Source organism: Delphinapterus leucas, chromosome X (assembly GCF_059928025.1).
Source record: "Delphinapterus leucas isolate spDelLeu-1000000601 "Yukka" chromosome X, BTC_Dleu_Yukka2, whole genome shotgun sequence".
In the NCBI taxonomy this organism is placed as follows: Eukaryota; Metazoa; Chordata; class Mammalia; order Artiodactyla; family Monodontidae; genus Delphinapterus; species Delphinapterus leucas.
The window spans coordinates 1,011,947-1,030,668 of record NC_143150.1 but is presented as its reverse complement, the minus strand read 5'-3'; the positions used below and the strand labels follow the sequence as shown (position 1 = coordinate 1,030,668).

Sequence of the window (18,722 nt, the reverse complement as noted above, 5' to 3'; positions counted from 1 at the left end):
TATTTTTAAAAAGTCAAGCACAACTATTTGGGGACTCTGAAAATTTACCAAAAGCATACAACAAAATTGTTGTATATTATATTGGGAAGGATTTATTGGAAAAAAAAAAAACAACTACTGGACATCTGGTAAGAACACTGAGAATCTGTGGCATTTTAGCTTGGGGTGCTCCCATACCCCTCACCAGCTCACTCAGAAGTAGTTCTACCAGGGCAAGGCAAGTCGTGAAGACCAGAAGCTTCTTTGCCAAAGGGATCTAATTTGATTTGGATCAAAGCATATAAAAAACTCCATTCCTCTAGGTACTATCAAAAGCATTCCAACAATTCATTTCATTGGGGTTCCAGGAGAAAAGAGAGAGAAAAGCATTGAAAATGTATTTGCAGAACATATGGCTGAAAACTTCCCAAACCTAAAGAAGGAAACAGATATCCAGGTACAGGAGGCACAAGGGGTTCCAAACAAAATGAACCCAAAGACTCACACCAAGACACATCATAATTAAAATGGCAAAAGTTAAAGATAAAGAGAGAATTCTAAAAGCAGCAAGAGAAAAATAGTCATTTACAAGGAAATCCCCATAAGGCTATCAGCTGATTTCTCTGCAGAAACTTTGCAGGCCAGAAGAGAGTGGAGTGATTGATTCAAAGTCCTAAAAGGGAAAAACCTGCAACCTAGGATAATCTACCCAGCAAGATCATCATTTAGAATAGAAGGAGAGATAAAGAGCTTCTCAGACAAGCAAAAACTAAAAGAGTTCATCAATACTAAACCTACCTTAAAAGAAATGTTAAAAGGTCTTCTCTAAGCAGAAAAGAAGGAAAAATCTATAGGAAAAGGGAAATCCCACTAGGAAAGGCAAATATATAGTAATGACTGAGGATCAACCACTTAAATAAGCCAGTACAAATATTACAATACAAAAAATTATAAAATCAACTATAACTACAATAAAGAGTTAAGGTATAGACATGAAGATGTAAAATATGACATCAAAAACACAAAATGTGGGGGAAGGGAGTAAAAAATGTAGATCTTCTAGAATTTGTTTGAACTTAAATGACTATCAGTTTAAAACAAGTAGATAGGGCTTCCCTGGTGGCGCAGTGGTTGAGAGTCCGCCTGCCAATGCAGGGGACACGGGTTCGTGCCCCGGTCCGGGAAGATCCCACATGCCACGGAGCGGCTGGGCCTGTGAGCCATGGCTGCTGAGCCTGCGCGTCGGAGCCTGTGCTCTGCAACGGGAGAGGCCACAACAGTGAGGGGCCCACGTACCGCAAAAAAAAAAAAAAAAAAAAAACCAAGTAGATACAGTTATAGGTCAACATATATGAACCCAATGATAACCACAAATGAAAAACCTACAATAGATACACAAAGACTAAAAAGAAAGGAACACAAACATAACACTAAAGAAAATCACCAAACCACAAGGGAAGACACAAAAAGAAGAAGAAATGAACAGAGAAGACCTACAAAAACAACAAGAAAACAAGCAATAAAATGGAAATAAATACATATCTATCAATAATTACTTTAAATGTCAATGGGCTAAATGCTCCAATCAAAAGACATAGGTGGGCTGATCAGATTAAAAACAAGATTCTTCAATATGCTACCTACAAGAGACTCACTTCAGGGCTAAAGACACACAAAGACTGAATGTGAAGGGATGGGAAAAAATATTTCATGCCAACAGAAATAACAAAAAAAGTGTGAGTAGCAATACTTCTATCAGACAAAACAGACTTTAAAACAAAAGCTATAACAAAAGACAAAGAAGGACACTATATAATGATAAAGGGATCAATAAAAAAAGAGGATATTACACTCATTAACAAATATGCACCCAATACAGGAGCCCCTAAATATATAAAGCAAATACTAACAGACATAAAGGAAGAAATTGACAGTAACACAATAATAGTAGGGGATTTTTACATCCCACTGACATCAATGGACAGATCATCCAGACAGAAACTCAGTAAGGCAACAGTGGTCTTAAATGACACAATAGACTGGTTGGACTTAATAGATATCTACAGGACATTCAATCCCAAAACAGGAGAATACACATTTTTTTTCAAGTGCACATGGAATGTTCTCCAGGATAAATCACATGTTAGGCCACAGAACAAGTCTCAACACATTTAAGAGGATAGAAATTATATCAAGTATTTTTCCAACAACAGTATGAAACTAGAAATCAATTATAGAAAGAAAAATAGGAAAAGCACAAATGTGTGGAGACTAACCAGTATGCTAATAAGGATCAATGGGTCAATGAAGAAGTCAAAGAGGAAATCAGAAAATAACTCGAGACAAGTTAAAATGGAAACACAATACTCCAAAATCTATGGAATGCAGCAAAAGCAGTTCTAAGAGGGAAGTTTACAGCAATACAGGCCTTCCTCAAGAAACAAGAAAAATCTCAAATAAACAACCTAACCTACCACCTAAAAGAATTAGAAAAAGAAGAACAAACAAAGGCCAAAGTCAGCAGAAGAAAGGAAATAATAAAGATCAGAGAGGAAATAAATAAAATAGAGATAAAAAACAATAGAAAAGATCAATGAAACCAAAAGCTGCTTTTTTGAAAAGATAAACAAAATTCATAAACCTTTAGCCAGGCTCACCAAGAAGTAAAGAGAGAGGGCCCAAATTAACAAAATAAATGAAACAAGAGAAATAACAACTGATACCACAGAGATTAAAAAAATCATAAAAGAATAGTACAAATAGTTATATGCCAAAGAATTGGAAAACCTAGAAGAAATGGACAAATTTCTAGAAATATACAACCTGCCAAGACTGAAACAAGAAGAAACACACAATTTGAACAGACCAATCACTAGTAGTGAAAATGAATTTGTATTAAAAAAAAAAAAAACTCCCAGAAAATAAAACCCCAAGGCCAAATGGCTTCACAGGGGAATTCTAACAAACATATAAAGAAGAACTAATACTTATCCTTCTCAAACTATTCCAAATAATTGAAGAGGATGGAACACTCCCCAATTCATTCTACAAGGCCACCATTACCTTGATACCAAAACCAAACAAAGACACTACAGAAAAAGAAAATTACAGGTCAATATCTTTGATGAATATAGATGCAAAAATCCTTAATAAATATTAGCAAACTAAATCCAACAATATATAAAAAGGATCATATACCATCAAAGAATCAAGTTGGATTTATTCCAGAAACACAAGGATGGTTCAATTTTCACAAATCAATCAATGTGATACACCACATTAACAAAAGGAAGGATAAAAATCACATGATCATCTCAATAGATGCAGAAAAATCATTTGATAAAATTCAACATCCATTCATGATAAAAACTCTCTTCAAGGTGGGTATAGAGGGAATGTATCTCAACACAATAAAGGGAATTTATGACAAACCCACAGCTAACAGTATACTTAACAGTGAAAAGCTGAAAACCTTTCCTCTAAATTCAGGAACAAGACAAGGATGCCCACTCTTGCCACTTCTATTTAACATAGTATTGAAAGTCCTAGCCACAGCAGTCAGACAAGAAATAGAAATAAAAAGCAACCAAATTGGAAAGGAAGAAGTAAAACAGTCAGTATTTGCTGATGACATGATACTTTATATAGAAAACCCTAAAGTCTCCACAAAATCTATTAGAACTGATAAATGAATTCAGCAAAGTTGCAGCATACAAGATTAATATACAGAAATCTGTCATATTTCTATACACTAATAATGAACTATCAGAAAGAGAAAGCAAGAAAATGGTCCTGTTTAAAATCGCATCAAAAAGAATAAACTTAACCAAGGAGGTGAAAGACCTATACTCTGAAAGCTATGCAACACTGATGAGGGAAACTGAAGGTGATACAAACTAATGAAAAGACATCTTGCGCTCTTGGATTGGAAAAATTAATATTGTTAAAGTGTCCATACGACCCAAAGCAATCTACAGATTTAATGCAATCCCTATCAAAATACCCATATTTTTCACAGAACTGGAACAAATAATCCCAAAATTCATATGGATCTTGACCCTGAATGAAACTATGAAAGACCCTGAAATGCCAAAGCAATCGGAGGGAAAAGAACAAAGCAGGAGGCATAACCCTCCCAGACTTAACACAATACTACAAAGCTACATTAATCAAAACAGAATGATACTGCCACAAAAACAGACACATAGATCAATGCAACAGAATAGAGAGCTCAGAAATAAACCCACACACCTATGGTCAATTAATCTACAACAAAGGAGGCAAGAATATACAGTGGAGAAAAGACAGTCTCTTCAATAAGTGGTGCTGGGAAAGCTGGACAGCTACATGTAATACAGTGAGATTAAAACATTTCCTCACACCATATACAAAAATAAACTCAAAACGGATTAAAGACCTAACTGCAAGACCTGAAACCATAAAACTCCTAGAAGAGAACATAGAACACTCTTTGCCATAAATCATAGCAATATTTTTTGGATCTAACTTCTAAGGAAAAGAAATAAAGGCAAAATAAACAAACAGGACCTAATTAAACTTAAAAAGCTTTTGCACAGCAAAGGAAACCACCAACAAAACAAAAAGCAACCTGCAGAATGAGAGAAAATATTTGCACATGATATGACCAACAAGGGTTTAATATTCAAAATATATAAACAGCTCATAAAACTCAATGTCAAAAAAACAAACAACCTGATTTAAGAATGGGCAAAAGAAGGGAATAGACATTTTTCCAAAGAAAACATACAGATAGCCAACAGGCACATGAAAAGATGCTCCAAATTTCTAATTATTAGAGAAATGCAAATCAATACCACAATGAGGTATCACGTCATACCTGTCAGAATGGCTATCATCAAAAGGCAACAAGGGCTTCCCTGATGGTGCAGTGGTTGAGAGTCCGCCTGCCGATGCAGGGGACATGGGTTCGTGCCCCGGTCTGGGAAGATCCCACATGCCGCAGAGCGGCTGGGCCCGTGAGCCATGGCCGCTGAGCCTGTGCGTCCAGAGCCTGTGCTCCGCAACGGGAGAGGCCACAACAGTGAGAGGCCCGTGTACAGCAAAAAAAAAAAAAAAAGGCAACAAATAGCAAAGGCTGGTGAGGATGCGGATAGAATGGAACCCTTGTACACTGTTGGTGGAAATGTAAATTGGTGTAGTCACTATGGAAAATAGCGTGAAGGTTCCTCAGAAAACTAAAACTAGAGCTACCATATGATCCAGCAATCCCACTGCTGGGCAAATATCAGGAAAAAATGAAAACTCTGATTCGAAAAGACACATACACCCCAATGTTCATAGCAGCAGTATTTAAAATAGCCAAGACATGGAAGCAACCTAAGTGTCCATCAACAGAGGAATGGATAAAGAAGATGTGGTACATATATACAATGGAATATTACTCAGCCATAAAAATGAATGAAATTCTACCATTTGCAGTAATGTGGATGGCTCTTATGCTTAGTGAAATAAGTAAGTCAGACAGAGAAAGACAAATACTGTATGATATCATTTGTATGTGGAATCTAAAAAATAAAACAAATAAATGTATTATAGCAAAACGGAAGCAGACTCAAAACAAATAAATGTATTATAGCCAAACGGAAGCAGACTCATAGATATAGAGAACAAACTAGTGTTTACCAGTGGGGAGAGGGAAAGGGGGAGGGGCAAGATAAGGTAGGGGATTAAGAGGTACAAACTACTATGTATAAAATAGATAAGCAACAAGGATATATTGTACAGCACAGGGAATTATAGCCATTACTTTGGAATAACTTTTTTTTTTTGGCCATGCTGCACAGATTGCAGGATTTCAGTTCCCCAACCGGGGACTGAACCCGGGCCCCGGCAGTGAGAGCACTGAGTCCTAACCACTGGGCTGCCAGGGAATTCCCTGTAATAACTTCTAATGGAGTATAATCTGTAAAAATACTGAATCACTATGCTATACACCTGAAACTAATATAATATTGTTAACCAACTATACTGCAAAAAATAATTGGCCAGTGAAGTTCTTCACGTTAACAGGATAAAGGAAAAAAAATCACATGATCATAAAATGTTTCAATAAATTCAATACCCTTTCATGATTTTTAAAAATAACATTTGGCAAAGTAGGAATATCAGAGAATGTCCTTAATCTAATGAATGCTGTCTACAAAAGTCTGCTGCAAACCGCATTAGAATGGTGAGACACTGGAAGCTTTCCATGTGAGATTGGGAATAAGGCAAGGATCCCTGTAATTAATACTACTATTCAAAGATGTCCTGGCCTTCCTAGCCCAAGCACTGACATAAGAAAAAGAAAATGAAAGATATGTTATAAAAGAAAAAACAAAGTTATTAGTATTTGCATGTGATATGTTTGTATACAAAGAAAATGCAAATAAATATATAGTTTAGAAAAGGTAGATACAAAATCAAAATATAAAGCTAATTTATTTGCATGCAACAGCAAAGAAATTATTTAAAGTAAAATACCATTCGTAATCACGTAAAAATAACAAATGCATGGGAATACATTAATGAGATATGCAAGACTTCACTAAAAACCATATAAATTACAGACAGAAATAAAATAAGAAGGGGAATTCCCTGGTGGTTCAGTGGTTAGGACTCTGCGCTTTCACTCCTAGTTGAGAGTATGGTATTGGGGGAGGGGGAAGTGGATGAAGGTCTGAAGGTGGTCAAAAAGTACAAACCTCCAGTTCTAAGATAAATAAATACTAGGGATGGAATGCAGGACAAGATAAATATAAATAACAGTGCTGCATGTCATACATGAAAGCTGTTAACAAAAGTAACTCCTGGGCTTCTCTGGTGGCGCAGTGGTTGAGAGTCCGCCTGCCGATGCAGGGGACATGGGTTCGTGCCCTGGTCCGGGAAGATCCCACGTGCTGTGGAGCGGCTGGGCCCGTGAGCCACAACTACTGAGCCTGTGCGTCCGGAGCCTGTGCTCCGCAATGGGAGAGGCCACAACAGTGAGGGGCCCGCGTACCACAAAAAGAGTAACTCCTAAGAGTTCTCATCAGAAGGAAATTTTTTTTCTATTTGTTTAATGTTGTATCTACATGAGATGATAGATGCTCACAAAACTTACTGTGGTCATCATTTCACGATGTATATAAGTCAGATCATTCTGTATTCCTTAAACTCATACAGTGCTGTACATCAATTACATCTCAATAAAACTGGAAGAAAAATAAAAGAAGGATAAGGGATGTAGGCATGATAGATCCCAGTGGGCCTTGCATGCTATGCTAAGAAATTTAGATTTTATCCCAAGTGCAAAGAGAAGTCGTTAGATTGGTTTTTTTGTTGTTGTTTTTGTTTTTTTTTTGCGGTACACGGGCCTCTCACCGTTGTGGCCTCTCCCGTTGCGGAGCACAGGCTCCAGACGCGCAGGCCCAGCAGCCATGGCCCACGGGCCCAGCCGCTCCGCGGCACGTGGGATCCTCCCGGACCGGGGCATGAACCCGCACCCCCTGCACCAGCAGGCGGACTCTCAACCACTGCGCCACCAGGGAAGCCCTAGATTGGTTTTTAGCAAGGAACTGACTATCTGATTTACATTTTTTAAGAGACCACTTGACTGCGTGTGGAAAACAGATTAGAGGCAGGCAAGAATGGTGGTGGTGTGATCTCAGGATAACGAGTTGTATTACAGTAAATATATTCAGATTTCATTTATGCTTTAAAAAGAAGAGATAGTATGTATTTCTGTATTGTTTAATCGTTTCCAGAAATTCTTCCTGTTCGACACTGTTTGGGCAGAACCAACAAGGTGGCTGAATCCCAAAATCATCATGAAATCAAGAAATTAAACCATGACGACTTGGAGAGCAAGCAGCTGAATGCAACAGAATGTGTTGCACTTGGAAAAAAGTGACGACTGACAACACGACCCCCCGCTTGCGTCATTTCACTGAGACTCATCACCTGAATAAGAGGTGAGATCCATCAACGAATTGGGTGACCATGACACCAGCTTGTGTCTCTTTGACAAGCACACCTTGGAACACGGTGAGAATGAGCCAGCCTCGGCGGGTGACTTCCCTGGTCGCCAAGGCGGGGCATGAATGTCCTGGTTACCTTTACCTTTTCTATAAGTTGTACCAAAACACCCACTTAAGTTCTTTCATTTCTACTATTCCTTCCAATAAAATAATTTAGTAGCCCCTCCCCCCCAAAAAAAGAGAGTGGCAGTTGTGCAGGCTGGAGCAGGGGCCCCGATGGGAGACAGCAGAGCTGAGATGCAGACACCCCGCCACGGGCACTTCACTGATGGCAGAGGGGGGCTAGAGAGCCTCGGGGACAATCAAGGCTGCCAGGTCACTGGAGCCCCACGAGGATGATAACGAACCTGACCCCACTCTGCCGCCACGTACAGACATCGGTTCCTGGGGGAGCTCCATGTGGAAGGCACAACAATCCATGGGATGCGTCCCCTCTGCCTTATCAGAGCCATTTGGCTTCCATCCAGCACTGTTGTTTTGGTCTTTGTTTCATGGTCAAAACCTCCATTTCAATGAGTTTTAGCCTTTGTTTGCCTTCGTGTGAAAGAATCCAATGTTTGGATGGAGATAGAGAAGAGGAGAGGGGAGAGAGGGAGAGAGAGAGAGTGTGCATGCAAGGCAACCCTGTGAGAAGCAACAGAGTTCCAGAAAAAGGCCAAACAGGGACCAAGCTGATAGGGCTAGGTTAGCATTACCTTGATGGTGATAGCTTGGCAAAAAGCCACATCACTTCAGCCAGGTAGAATTTGGAAAGAACATGTCAGGTGGGATGATGGATGAAGCGGATTGGATTGTTGAAAAATAGAGACAAGAGGTATGGTTTCCCACCCAGTGCTCAGTCTGCATGTGAAAGGAAACGGATGGAACTGGGCCCAGCTTTGGCAAAAGACACCGCCTTCTGTACCAAGTGGATCCCGGAGTGGCTCCAAACAAACACCAGGAGCGTGGTCTCGTGTGGGCAACGGCATGACTAGGGGACCAGGGATCTGACTTCTTTCAGCATCTACAGGGACCCACGTATACCTCTCCCGGTGGGGCGGGTGGGGAGCCTGGGAGTGAGGGCTGCTGCTCGGGGTGTGCGCTTCCACCCAGAGCCTGACCCTGCCGGGACACTGGACTGGCCTGAGCAAAGGATGCTGGACAACGTCCTCATGTGGACACAAGGAGGAAAGAGAAGCCAGGCTTCTCTCAGTACCGAAGCTTAGCATCTGACACTTACCTTTCCAGGTTCTCATGTTATCTAAACCAGAGAGAGAGATTCTTCTCGGTACCACAGTGCCTTCTGGCTTCTTGATGCTACTGGGCCCACCGCACAGGAGCTGCTCCTCGTGGCGCCGTTCAGAGAGATGGCTTGGCTTAGGGGGGCGGGGAGGTGGCGTGTTGGACATAACATCTAGTTCTTTTACCCCATAGGGCAAGGAAGCTTGGTTTTGATCTACCTGGACGGTGGAGTTTAAGGAAGTTTCCAGCACTGGTAAAGAAAAGTGGTCCCTGGACGGGCCATTGACATGTCTCGTGCAGATCAGGGCAGCCGGGGGCCTCGTGGAAGGGGCCTCTTGAGAACTGTTCCCAGGGCGTGAGGGGCAGGCCAGGTTCCCGGAGGGCAGTGGCTGCAGGCCGTCCACAAAAACGTCGTCGAAGGACACCTGTTCCAGTGAGCGCTCCGAGTTTGACCAGCTGTCACATCTGGTGGGGAGACTGAGGGAAGAAAAGCACATACATTTGACTGAGAGGCAGCAAGTCCCCGGCAGCGGTAGTTGATACTGCTACACCCTTGGCACCCACCCACCCATGCCTCTAATGTCACCTCTACAACACTCGGTGACACCAACCTCTTGATGCACGGGAAAAAAATGGCTCGTTGATTTTTTTCATCCTCTAAGTGTAAGGTACGTCTGAAAATGCAAGGTTGGAAAGGAAAGCCACAGTGCTGAAATGCATGAGTCATTCTGCTTGGTGTGCCACAAGCTTCGGCCTCGGTAGTGGTTGATAGGGATCTGTCCCTGCCCTGACGGCAGCAGGAAGAGAGGGGAGTGCACATACACCCACTAGAAGATGCTACAGCTAAACGGCTGGAGGCGTACCTGGCGTGGTGCAGTCTTCCCGTCTCGCAGTTGGATAAAATCAGATAATCAGGAAGGAAGAGAAACTCTGACTCACTTCCGGTTTCCTCAGTGGCTACAGTACTAGTGCTTGGGTCACCTCTTGGCAGGGAGCTGACAGCAGGGGTGGTGCAAAGGGAGCTGGCGGCGGAGGGCTGCACGCAGGAAGGCGTGTGAGAGCCACTCTCCACACAATCTGCAGGAGAAATCATTTCCCAGCTGAATGTTCAAGAATGGCTAGAACACAGTTCCTCAAATGGCATCTAAGAGGCCAAAGAGAAGATGCAAATCACAGCTGGTGTTTGTACTGATGGAGACCGTTTCCCCAAGCTATAAACAATGTCTGGGGAAGAAGGCCAATGTTCCAAGAGTGAAGTGCTGAATCAATTAAGAGCAAAAAACCCAAGGGCTCTTGGCCTAAAAATCTGCAGTTAGATAGTCTTCACACAGCCTCTTCATGGCCCTCGGCCACAGCTCTGCATCACTGTTTATTCACTCAACAAATATACTTACATTTTATATATATATATACACACACATTTATGCATAACAAATATATGTACATAGACTTACATAAGCATTTGTGCACATATGCAGACATGCATATGTAGATATATGTCTATTTATGTCTATATAGATACCTACTCTTCCACCTACTGTGTGCCTGGAACCGTTCTAACTCTGCCCTCACAGCGTTAATGATTGACTGTTAGTGATGTCTAAGAAAAGGAATGAAAGAAATAAAGAGTTGTGATGGCTGGAAAGCCCACATTCATAAACTCCCAATGAAAGGCCTGCTTCTATTTCCCTTTTGAACCAAGTTGGCAGGAATGCAGGATTCCTGAGTCAGAGTCGTCCAGAACTGCCTGGGTTCAAGTCCAGGCTCTAGTATATAGCTGTCCTGACCTTGGGCAAGTTACCCGCCTGCTCCAAGCTTCCTTATCTGTAAAGTGCTTATGTTCATGCTACATATGCCACAGAATCGGTCTGGGGATGAGATGAGCTAATACAGGCTTGGTTCTCAGATGACCAGTTAGCCCCTACATCCTCGTCAAAACTGAGGGGGGCTACAGGGAACAAAAGAGGTCATGGGGGGTTCCGGCTTCCTCCAACTTCAGGCCAGAGCTTTCTGTTTTCTGCCTGGTGCCTTACTTGTTTCTGTTCCCCTTAGGATATTGGGACACATGTTATGTATCTATATTTTAGCATAACTCCCAGATGAGGAAACAAACAGAGGAGACACATAACATGACACAAAAATATGTATCTGGTGTGGGCAGAATGTATGGACTGGGGTGAAGAGTGAGCAGCGGTGTGACTGAGTAGCTTCACTTAGTAAGCTTCCCTGGGTCATGAAAAGAAAAGGACTTTGCTGGCAGGAAGCACACACACCCTCACGTCTGTCTAAAGAGAGATGCAACTCTGACTCTTCTGCGCCACCTAGCGTTAGAATGTGGGTATTTCAGTGGAAGATGATAAGCACCAGTAAGGACGGAAATGCTGAAGCAACTGTAGACCATGGGATTTAGGGGTAAGGTTCTGCCGGCTAGACTAAGAGACTAAAAGAAAGCAGACTCGAAGTCTCATAGTTTGAAGATCAGGGCATGGTGCCAGGGCCTCAAGAACAAAATCCATGAAGGAGAGTTCACTGTAACCCCAAGTGCTTTATACCCAGTACATTATATAGAAAGGGCAGTGTGTGTGTGTGTGCGCGCATGTGTGTGTAAAAGAGAGAGAGCAAGAGTGAGAGAAAAAGAGCCTCATGGGTCATTTGCTTCCACTGCCCAGAAGTGGCTCACAGCAAACTTAGAGCTCATTTCCGTTGCAGAGACCTTGAGCCACTTGGAGATAAGAGGAAACGTTACCTGCCCACGACAAGTAGCTTAGTTCTGTCTTTCTACCTTCTAGTACTGAACAACCCGGTAGGCAACAGAAAAGCTGGAGTTCCTAGAAATTTTTAAAGACAGCGATATTTGATATTTCTAGAAAAACCGGCAGCAGCAGCAGCATGGGGAAAATCAGAGCTGTACAGGACGTCCCCACCCACGTTTTGCTTTCACTGCATGCGCTCCCTGTAGCTCACAAGAGCAAAACCAAGGTGAGGCTTTGAAGCCACCGAAGTGGCCCGTCACGCTCCGGGGGCAGCGCACGTGGCTCGTGGCTCGGCCGCCGGGTCCTTTCCGGAGCTCCTTGGCACAAGCGCAGCGGCCCCCGCCCGCCCTTAGCCTCAGGAGCCCCCTGTCCACTCTTACCTGCGCTGTCATCCAGGTGGCCGAGGTTGCAGACCTGACTGATGCTGTGCACCCACACCTGCATTTCTTCCTCCGTCTTGGCCACCAGATAGAACGTGCGAGATGCAGTCTTGACAATGAACACGAAATGGTTCTGGAATTCCTTACGAACGAAGCCTGGGCCCGCGTGCTTCCAGACGGCGCACTCGCTGAGGTCGATGGTGCGGATGGGCTTGCGGGCGCGCTGGCTGCGGTAGTACTCCAGGACGTCGCGGTCGCCGCTCAGGCGGCCCCGCCGCAGCACGAACCAGCGCCTGCGCCAGGCCTGCGGGGAGGCAAGAGGACACGGCTTCTCAGACTCCGCCGGCCGGACGAGGACAGCAGACGACGAGGACACTGCCCACCGTAACAGTGAGGTGCGAGGCCCAGCCGGCAGCGTTGTCTGAAAGGACCCACGCAGCCTCTTCAAGTCGCCTTTCACCAGTGATTTTAATGATCGGTCATCACTGAGGAGCGTAGTGATGGGACTCACACCCCCAGGTCGATGAGAGCTATGCAGTCATCATAAGTGACGCAGCAAAGGCATGCAGTAGAAATTTAAAAAAAAAAACCAATAATGCAGAACAAGAAGGAAGCTTTCTTATCACTGTCTACCTCAAGCCAAAAGCCAGTATCATACACTCCAATCAGTGCCATCTAACGTGGTCATTTGACTTGTAGAGAATTGCTCAACAAGAAAAGAAGAATAGTGTACATTGGAGAGGAAAGAGGGTTACCATTAGCTGAAGTTGATGTGATTGTCTTTCTGTAAAATCCCCAAAATGAAGATTAAAATACAAGTACAATTCTCAGAGAATTAAGTAATGTGCTGGTTCTGTTTCCTATGTGACAGACTGTTTTCTAAGGGCTTTACCACAACCTATTTCATCTCCAAAACTATCCCATGGGACAGGTAACTATTTTTATGTCCATTTTATGTATGAAAACATTGAGGTTCAGAGAAATTCATGAGCCCAAGGTCACACAGCTAAGAAGCTGTACGAATAGATTTGAACTCAAGTGAGGGTGGAAGGTTCACTAATTATGAAGTAAAAAAAATAGAGGGGACTGTGGGCAATTCTTTAGAGATGTCTGACTGTAAAGGGGGAGAGCTCTGGGGTCCAGGGATTTTTTTGTAAAGATGGAAGACACTTCTGCATCCACCCCCCTAGGTCAGCCCGTCATAAGGGCTGGGGGCCTGGGCGTGGGGCAGGCACTGTCTGGCCTAAAGGATCCTCTGTTCCCTGCGGAGAAGCACCGTAACAATAGGAGAGAGCTGCCTTTAGTGCTGCAGGATATGGGAGAGCCAGACCTTGAGGTCAGATGGTCTGGCAAAGCTTACCATGACCAAAAAAGAGAAGAGAATGATGCTCTGCGCGCCACTGCAGCTTCAGGTGTGCCTGACATGTTTATATGCCCACCAGCTTTCATCCAGAGGCAGGGAGAAAAGGGAAAGGGCACCGTGTGCAGTGTTCTCAGCTCCCTTCCTGCCCAGGGGCTGGGAGATCTGAGGCAGCAGAGCATGTGATGAGGCCATGAAGAGGGAGGGGGGCTCTCACACCCGACCTGCAATCATGGCTCAGAATTGAAAGCTGCTTTGAGGCCATGGCAAGAGGCAGCATCAGAAGGGTGGCGGTCACCCCACATGGGGTTGGGACAGAGAGGAGGAAACCGTGCCTTCAATAATGTTGAAAGCTCTAAGGAGAGATCTGGCCACTTGGAAGAGGGACAAAGCAGTGTAATTAAGTCCTTGTTTTTAAGAAAAGAGAAATAACAGCATGTTTGTAGGCTCCTGGGAGTGATGGACGAGGGAGAGAAGCATTAATCATTCAATAAATTCCTGTCACAAAAACATGGTACTGGATGGGGTGGAAGGAGCTCCCGCATCACCGTCAGGATGAGAGAACGCCCTGGGGTGCCCGGGGTACCCCAAACTTTCCAAAGGCCACTTTGGTAGGGAAATGTGAAGAGGAACTTTGTTGTACTTCCCAAAAATGATTCTAAAAGAGGAAGTCAAATTGGATGCTGAAACAAGTTTCAAGTTAACTGCTCTTAGTTTTATAGAAACACATTTCTTATCCTTTAATAACAGTGTTGGTGGGCGGGGGGGAGGGGTCCACAATGCATCCTGCCAGATGGTGGAGATGGGGAAGGGGGTTAGAACTGGTCCCTGAAAGAGCTCACCATGTAGCTGGGATGCCGAGAGGCATGGAAATATGAAATGGATAGATTTCAACCCCGGGTAAGGAGCGCCCTGGTAGGAGAAGAATGACACAGACATTCATTCAGCAATTATCTGTTGGCACCCTAATATGCTAGCCACTGGTCAACAAGCCACGGGCCCTGCCACTCAGTCTCGTGGGCAGCAGGGGAAGTGGGCACATGGATAAACAGACAACTGCAGTCAGCAAGATCAGTGCTACAATAAGGGAGAGCCAAAATGCTATGGGCATACACAAGAGACATCCTCTGGGATGACGTGGTAGCCAAGCTGACACTGAAGAAGGGCCAAGGAAGCAGCAGCATCTAGCACAGTCTGCATGCGAAACTCGCCAGCACGCCCTCCCTCAGGTTTTGGAGGTTCCTTAAAAAACTACAAACAGAACTACCATACGACCCAGCAATCCCACTACTGGGCATATACCCTGAGAAGACCATAATTCAAAAAGAGTCATGTACCAAAATGTTCATTGCAGCTCTATTTACAACAGCCCAGAGATGGAAACAACCTAAGTGTCCATCATCTGATGAATGGATAAAGAAGATGTGGCACATATATACAATGGAATATTACTCAGCCATAAAAAGAAACGAAATTGAGTTATTTGTAGTGAGGCGGATGTACCTAGAGTCTGTCATACAGAGTGAAGTAAGTCAGAAAGAGAAAAACAAATACCGTATGCTAACACATATATATGGAATTTAAGAAAAAAATGTCATGAAGAACCTAGAGGTAAGACAGGAATAAAGACACAGACCTACTAGAGAATGGACTTGAGGATATGGGGAGGGGGAAGGGTGAGCTGTGACAAAGCGAGAGAGAGGCATGGACATATATACACTACCAAATGTAAAATAGATAGCTAGTGGGAAGCAGCCGCATAGCACAGGGAGATAGCTCGGTGCTTTGTGACCGCCTGGAGGGGTGGGATAGGGAGGGTGGGAGGGAGGGAGACGCAAGAGAGAAGAGATATGGGAACATATGTATATGTATAACTGATTCACTTTGTTATAAAGCAGAAACTAACACACCGTTGTAAAGCAATTATACCCCAATAAAGATGTTAAAAAAAAAAGAAAAGAAAAGCAGAAATAACGTGTTCTTGGAGCTCTTTGTTAAGTAGGTGAAACCAGGCTTCTGGGCTTCTGGAAGTGAGAGACATGTGACAAAGACCCTTGAAAGCAAGCAGCCAGCACCAAAGTGAAGCTCTTCGTAGTGACACTGTTCCACAAGGAAGTTATCAAAAGGACTCAGGAGCCAACCTGAAGATACTCCCACTGGTCGAAGATGGAACAATTCGAGCTTTAATAAATATAATCATTACGGTGGCTTGAAATCCATCAGATATGTTTAAATCTGGGAGTTCATCATGATATTAAAAGAGAAAAAAGAATTTGTCATCCTCAGAGGCTGTGATGGAACCACTTCATTATCTTTTCATAAATGTATTCTGCTTAACAAAGGAAAACCAATGATACAATTAGAATCTCGCCATTCCGCTGTCCACAGTGAAATCATAGGTAGAGGTGTTCAGCCTCAACAGTTGCTAACTTATGAAGAGGAACCAGCAGACGTGAAAGTTCCACCCGCAAAGCCAGACAGTGGGAAATTCTGTGATCAAAGGCCCAGGTTCTTCAACAGATAAATGACAAGAAAAAGAAAGGACAGAGGTGATCTATGGAGTAAATGAGTCTTAAAAGATGTATGAGAAATTTTCTGTGGGATTATTTTTTATTGAAGTATAGTTGATTTCCAGGGTTGTGTTAGTTTCAGGTGTACAGCACAGCAATTCAGTTATACATATATTCTTTTTCAGATTCTTTTCCATCATAGGTTATTATGAGATAGATATTGAATATAGTTCCCTGTGCTATACGGTAGGTCCTTGTTGGTTATTTTATATATAATAGTGTGTATCTGCTAATCTCAAACTCCTAATTTATCCCTCCCCCACCCCCTTTGGTAACTATAAGTTTCTCTTCTATGTCTGTGAGTCTGTATCTGTTTTGTAAATAAGCTCATCTGTATCGCTTTTTTAGATTCCACATATAAGTGATATCATACGGTGTTTGTCTTTCTCTGTCTGACTGACTTCACCGAGTATGATCATCTCTAGGTCCATCCCTGTTGCTGCAGGTGGCATTATTTCACTCTTTTTTATGGCTGAGTGACATTCCACTGTATTATAGTGTCTAGGGGATGCTCTTTTGAGTGATAAAAACATTTAAAAACGCAAAGAAGAGATTTCTCTGGATAGGGCATGTTCATGCTGCATTCACTATGGGCCAGGCACTGAGCACTGCGGGACCCAGGGGCTGCTGGTTCTTCCAACTGGGGAGATGTTCACATTTCACAAGGGCAGGATTGCGGGATTCCACAGCAAAACACTGTCAGTTTGCCCTGGGCAAATCGCTTCTCCCACTGCACACCGATGGGCCCTGAGGGCTCTTCTAGCTCTGACCATAGAAAGATGTTTCCCATCAGCCTTTTCAGCCAGCCCACCAGTATCAACTCCAGCAACAAAACCCTGCAACATCCTGTAACCTTGTGGAAAGGTGTTTGTGCTCATTTCTCAAATATGAAGAAGGTATAACTGAACTCCTCTAGGAAGGTGTGTTGAGATCCCAGGCCCGTTGCTGATTCTGTGTTTACAAACACCTCCTGGTTGGTTTCTTGCAAGGCTGAGGTGGCTGCTGTGCAATGGCGGGCTTCCCATCCAGGGAAGAGGGACTGAGACTTGAATCTGAGTTTCCCTGTTATGGACTGAAGTGTTTCCCCCCCCACCCCCAAACTTCCTATGTTGAAGTCCTAACCCTCAATACCTCAGAAGGTAACCTTATTTGGAGACAGGATCTTTACAGAGGTATCAAGTTAAAATAAGGTCACTAGGGTGGGGGCCCTAATGTAATATGACTGGCAGAGTTGCCAAGACAGATCAGCATTCTGGATGGCTGAGGCAGCTGGAATTTGTAGGGAAAGGCACCAAAGAGGAGGGTGCTGAAAAGAGGGTAAAGAAAGAGCTGCAGAAATCTACCTGGGAATTCCATCACGGGACTTCGGCTGAATACTAACACCCACATGTGTTGGGTGAAACCCCATGAGGTGAATCCAAAAACAACTCCTGGACACCCACAAAGTGAATAACTACCCGAGCTCACACAGGGCTGGGAGATATTCAGACCAGCTCAAGTGGAGAAACCTGAAACATTCAGTAGAGACTCTAGAAAGGCCACACCTCAGAAGCTTTCAAGTTAGTGAATTACCTGACAAAGACAGCTCAACACTTTTTAAAGGAAGACAATGAAACCCAGACACTCAACAATATAATATTTATGATGTAGAGCATTTTCCCCAAATTACTAGAAATGCAAAGAAGCACAAAAATGTGGTTCATAATCAGGAGAAAAATCATACAATAGACAGAGACCTAAAAATGACAGAGATGGGTTTCCCTAGTGGCACAGTGGTTGAGAGTCCGGCTGCCGATGCAGGGGACATGGGTTCGTGCCCCGGTCTGGGAAGATCCCACATGCTGCGGAGCGGCTGGGCCGGTGAGCCATGGCCGCTGAGCCTGCGTGTCCGTAGCCTGTGCTCCGCAACGGGAGAGGCCACAGCAGTGAGAGGCCCGCGTACCGCAAAAAAAAAAAAAAAAAAAAAAAAAAAAAGACAGAGGTGATGGAATAAGCACACAGTATTTTTAAAACAGCTCTTATAATGTATGACATTTAAAGGAAAATGTGATAACGAGGACAGAGATAGAAGATATAGACAAGAACAAAATGGAACTTGTGGAGGTAAATGTACAATATCTGAAATGAAAAATTCACTGGATGTGTAGAACAACACCTTAAGCATGGAAGAAGTGCTCAGTGAACCGGAAGTGCATTTTTAGCAGCTCCCGGGGGAGAAATGAACAGACTCCCCAGGGAGCTGCTAAAAATGCACATTCCTGGACCTCACATCCAGAAAGGCTTACTCACCAGGCCTGGCTTGGGGCCCATGAATGTGCATTTTTAACAAGCATCTCTACAGATTGTGATGCATAGAAGCAGTGCCCTTTCTAAAGGTACCTGACTGGCCAAGGATGCAAAGGGAGTTCAAGATGGACCAT

General features: G+C 43.5%; 1 protein-coding gene across 2 annotated transcripts in view; it reads right to left on the bottom strand.

Moving 5' to 3' along the window:
• Positions 1-18,722, bottom strand: part of GAB3 (GRB2 associated binding protein 3) — a 64,551-nt gene that overhangs the window by 22,611 nt on the left and 23,218 nt on the right. For both annotated transcript variants that reach the window (XM_089903929.1, XM_089903930.1), the window contains exons 2-4: positions 12,373-12,676; positions 10,103-10,316; positions 9,238-9,716 (exon numbers count right to left, since the gene is read on the bottom strand). In XM_089903929.1, coding sequence (XP_089760055.1) covers positions 9,238-9,716; positions 10,103-10,316; positions 12,373-12,676 — 997 coding nt within the window. The remainder of the gene's footprint in view (positions 1-9,237; positions 9,717-10,102; positions 10,317-12,372; positions 12,677-18,722) is intronic.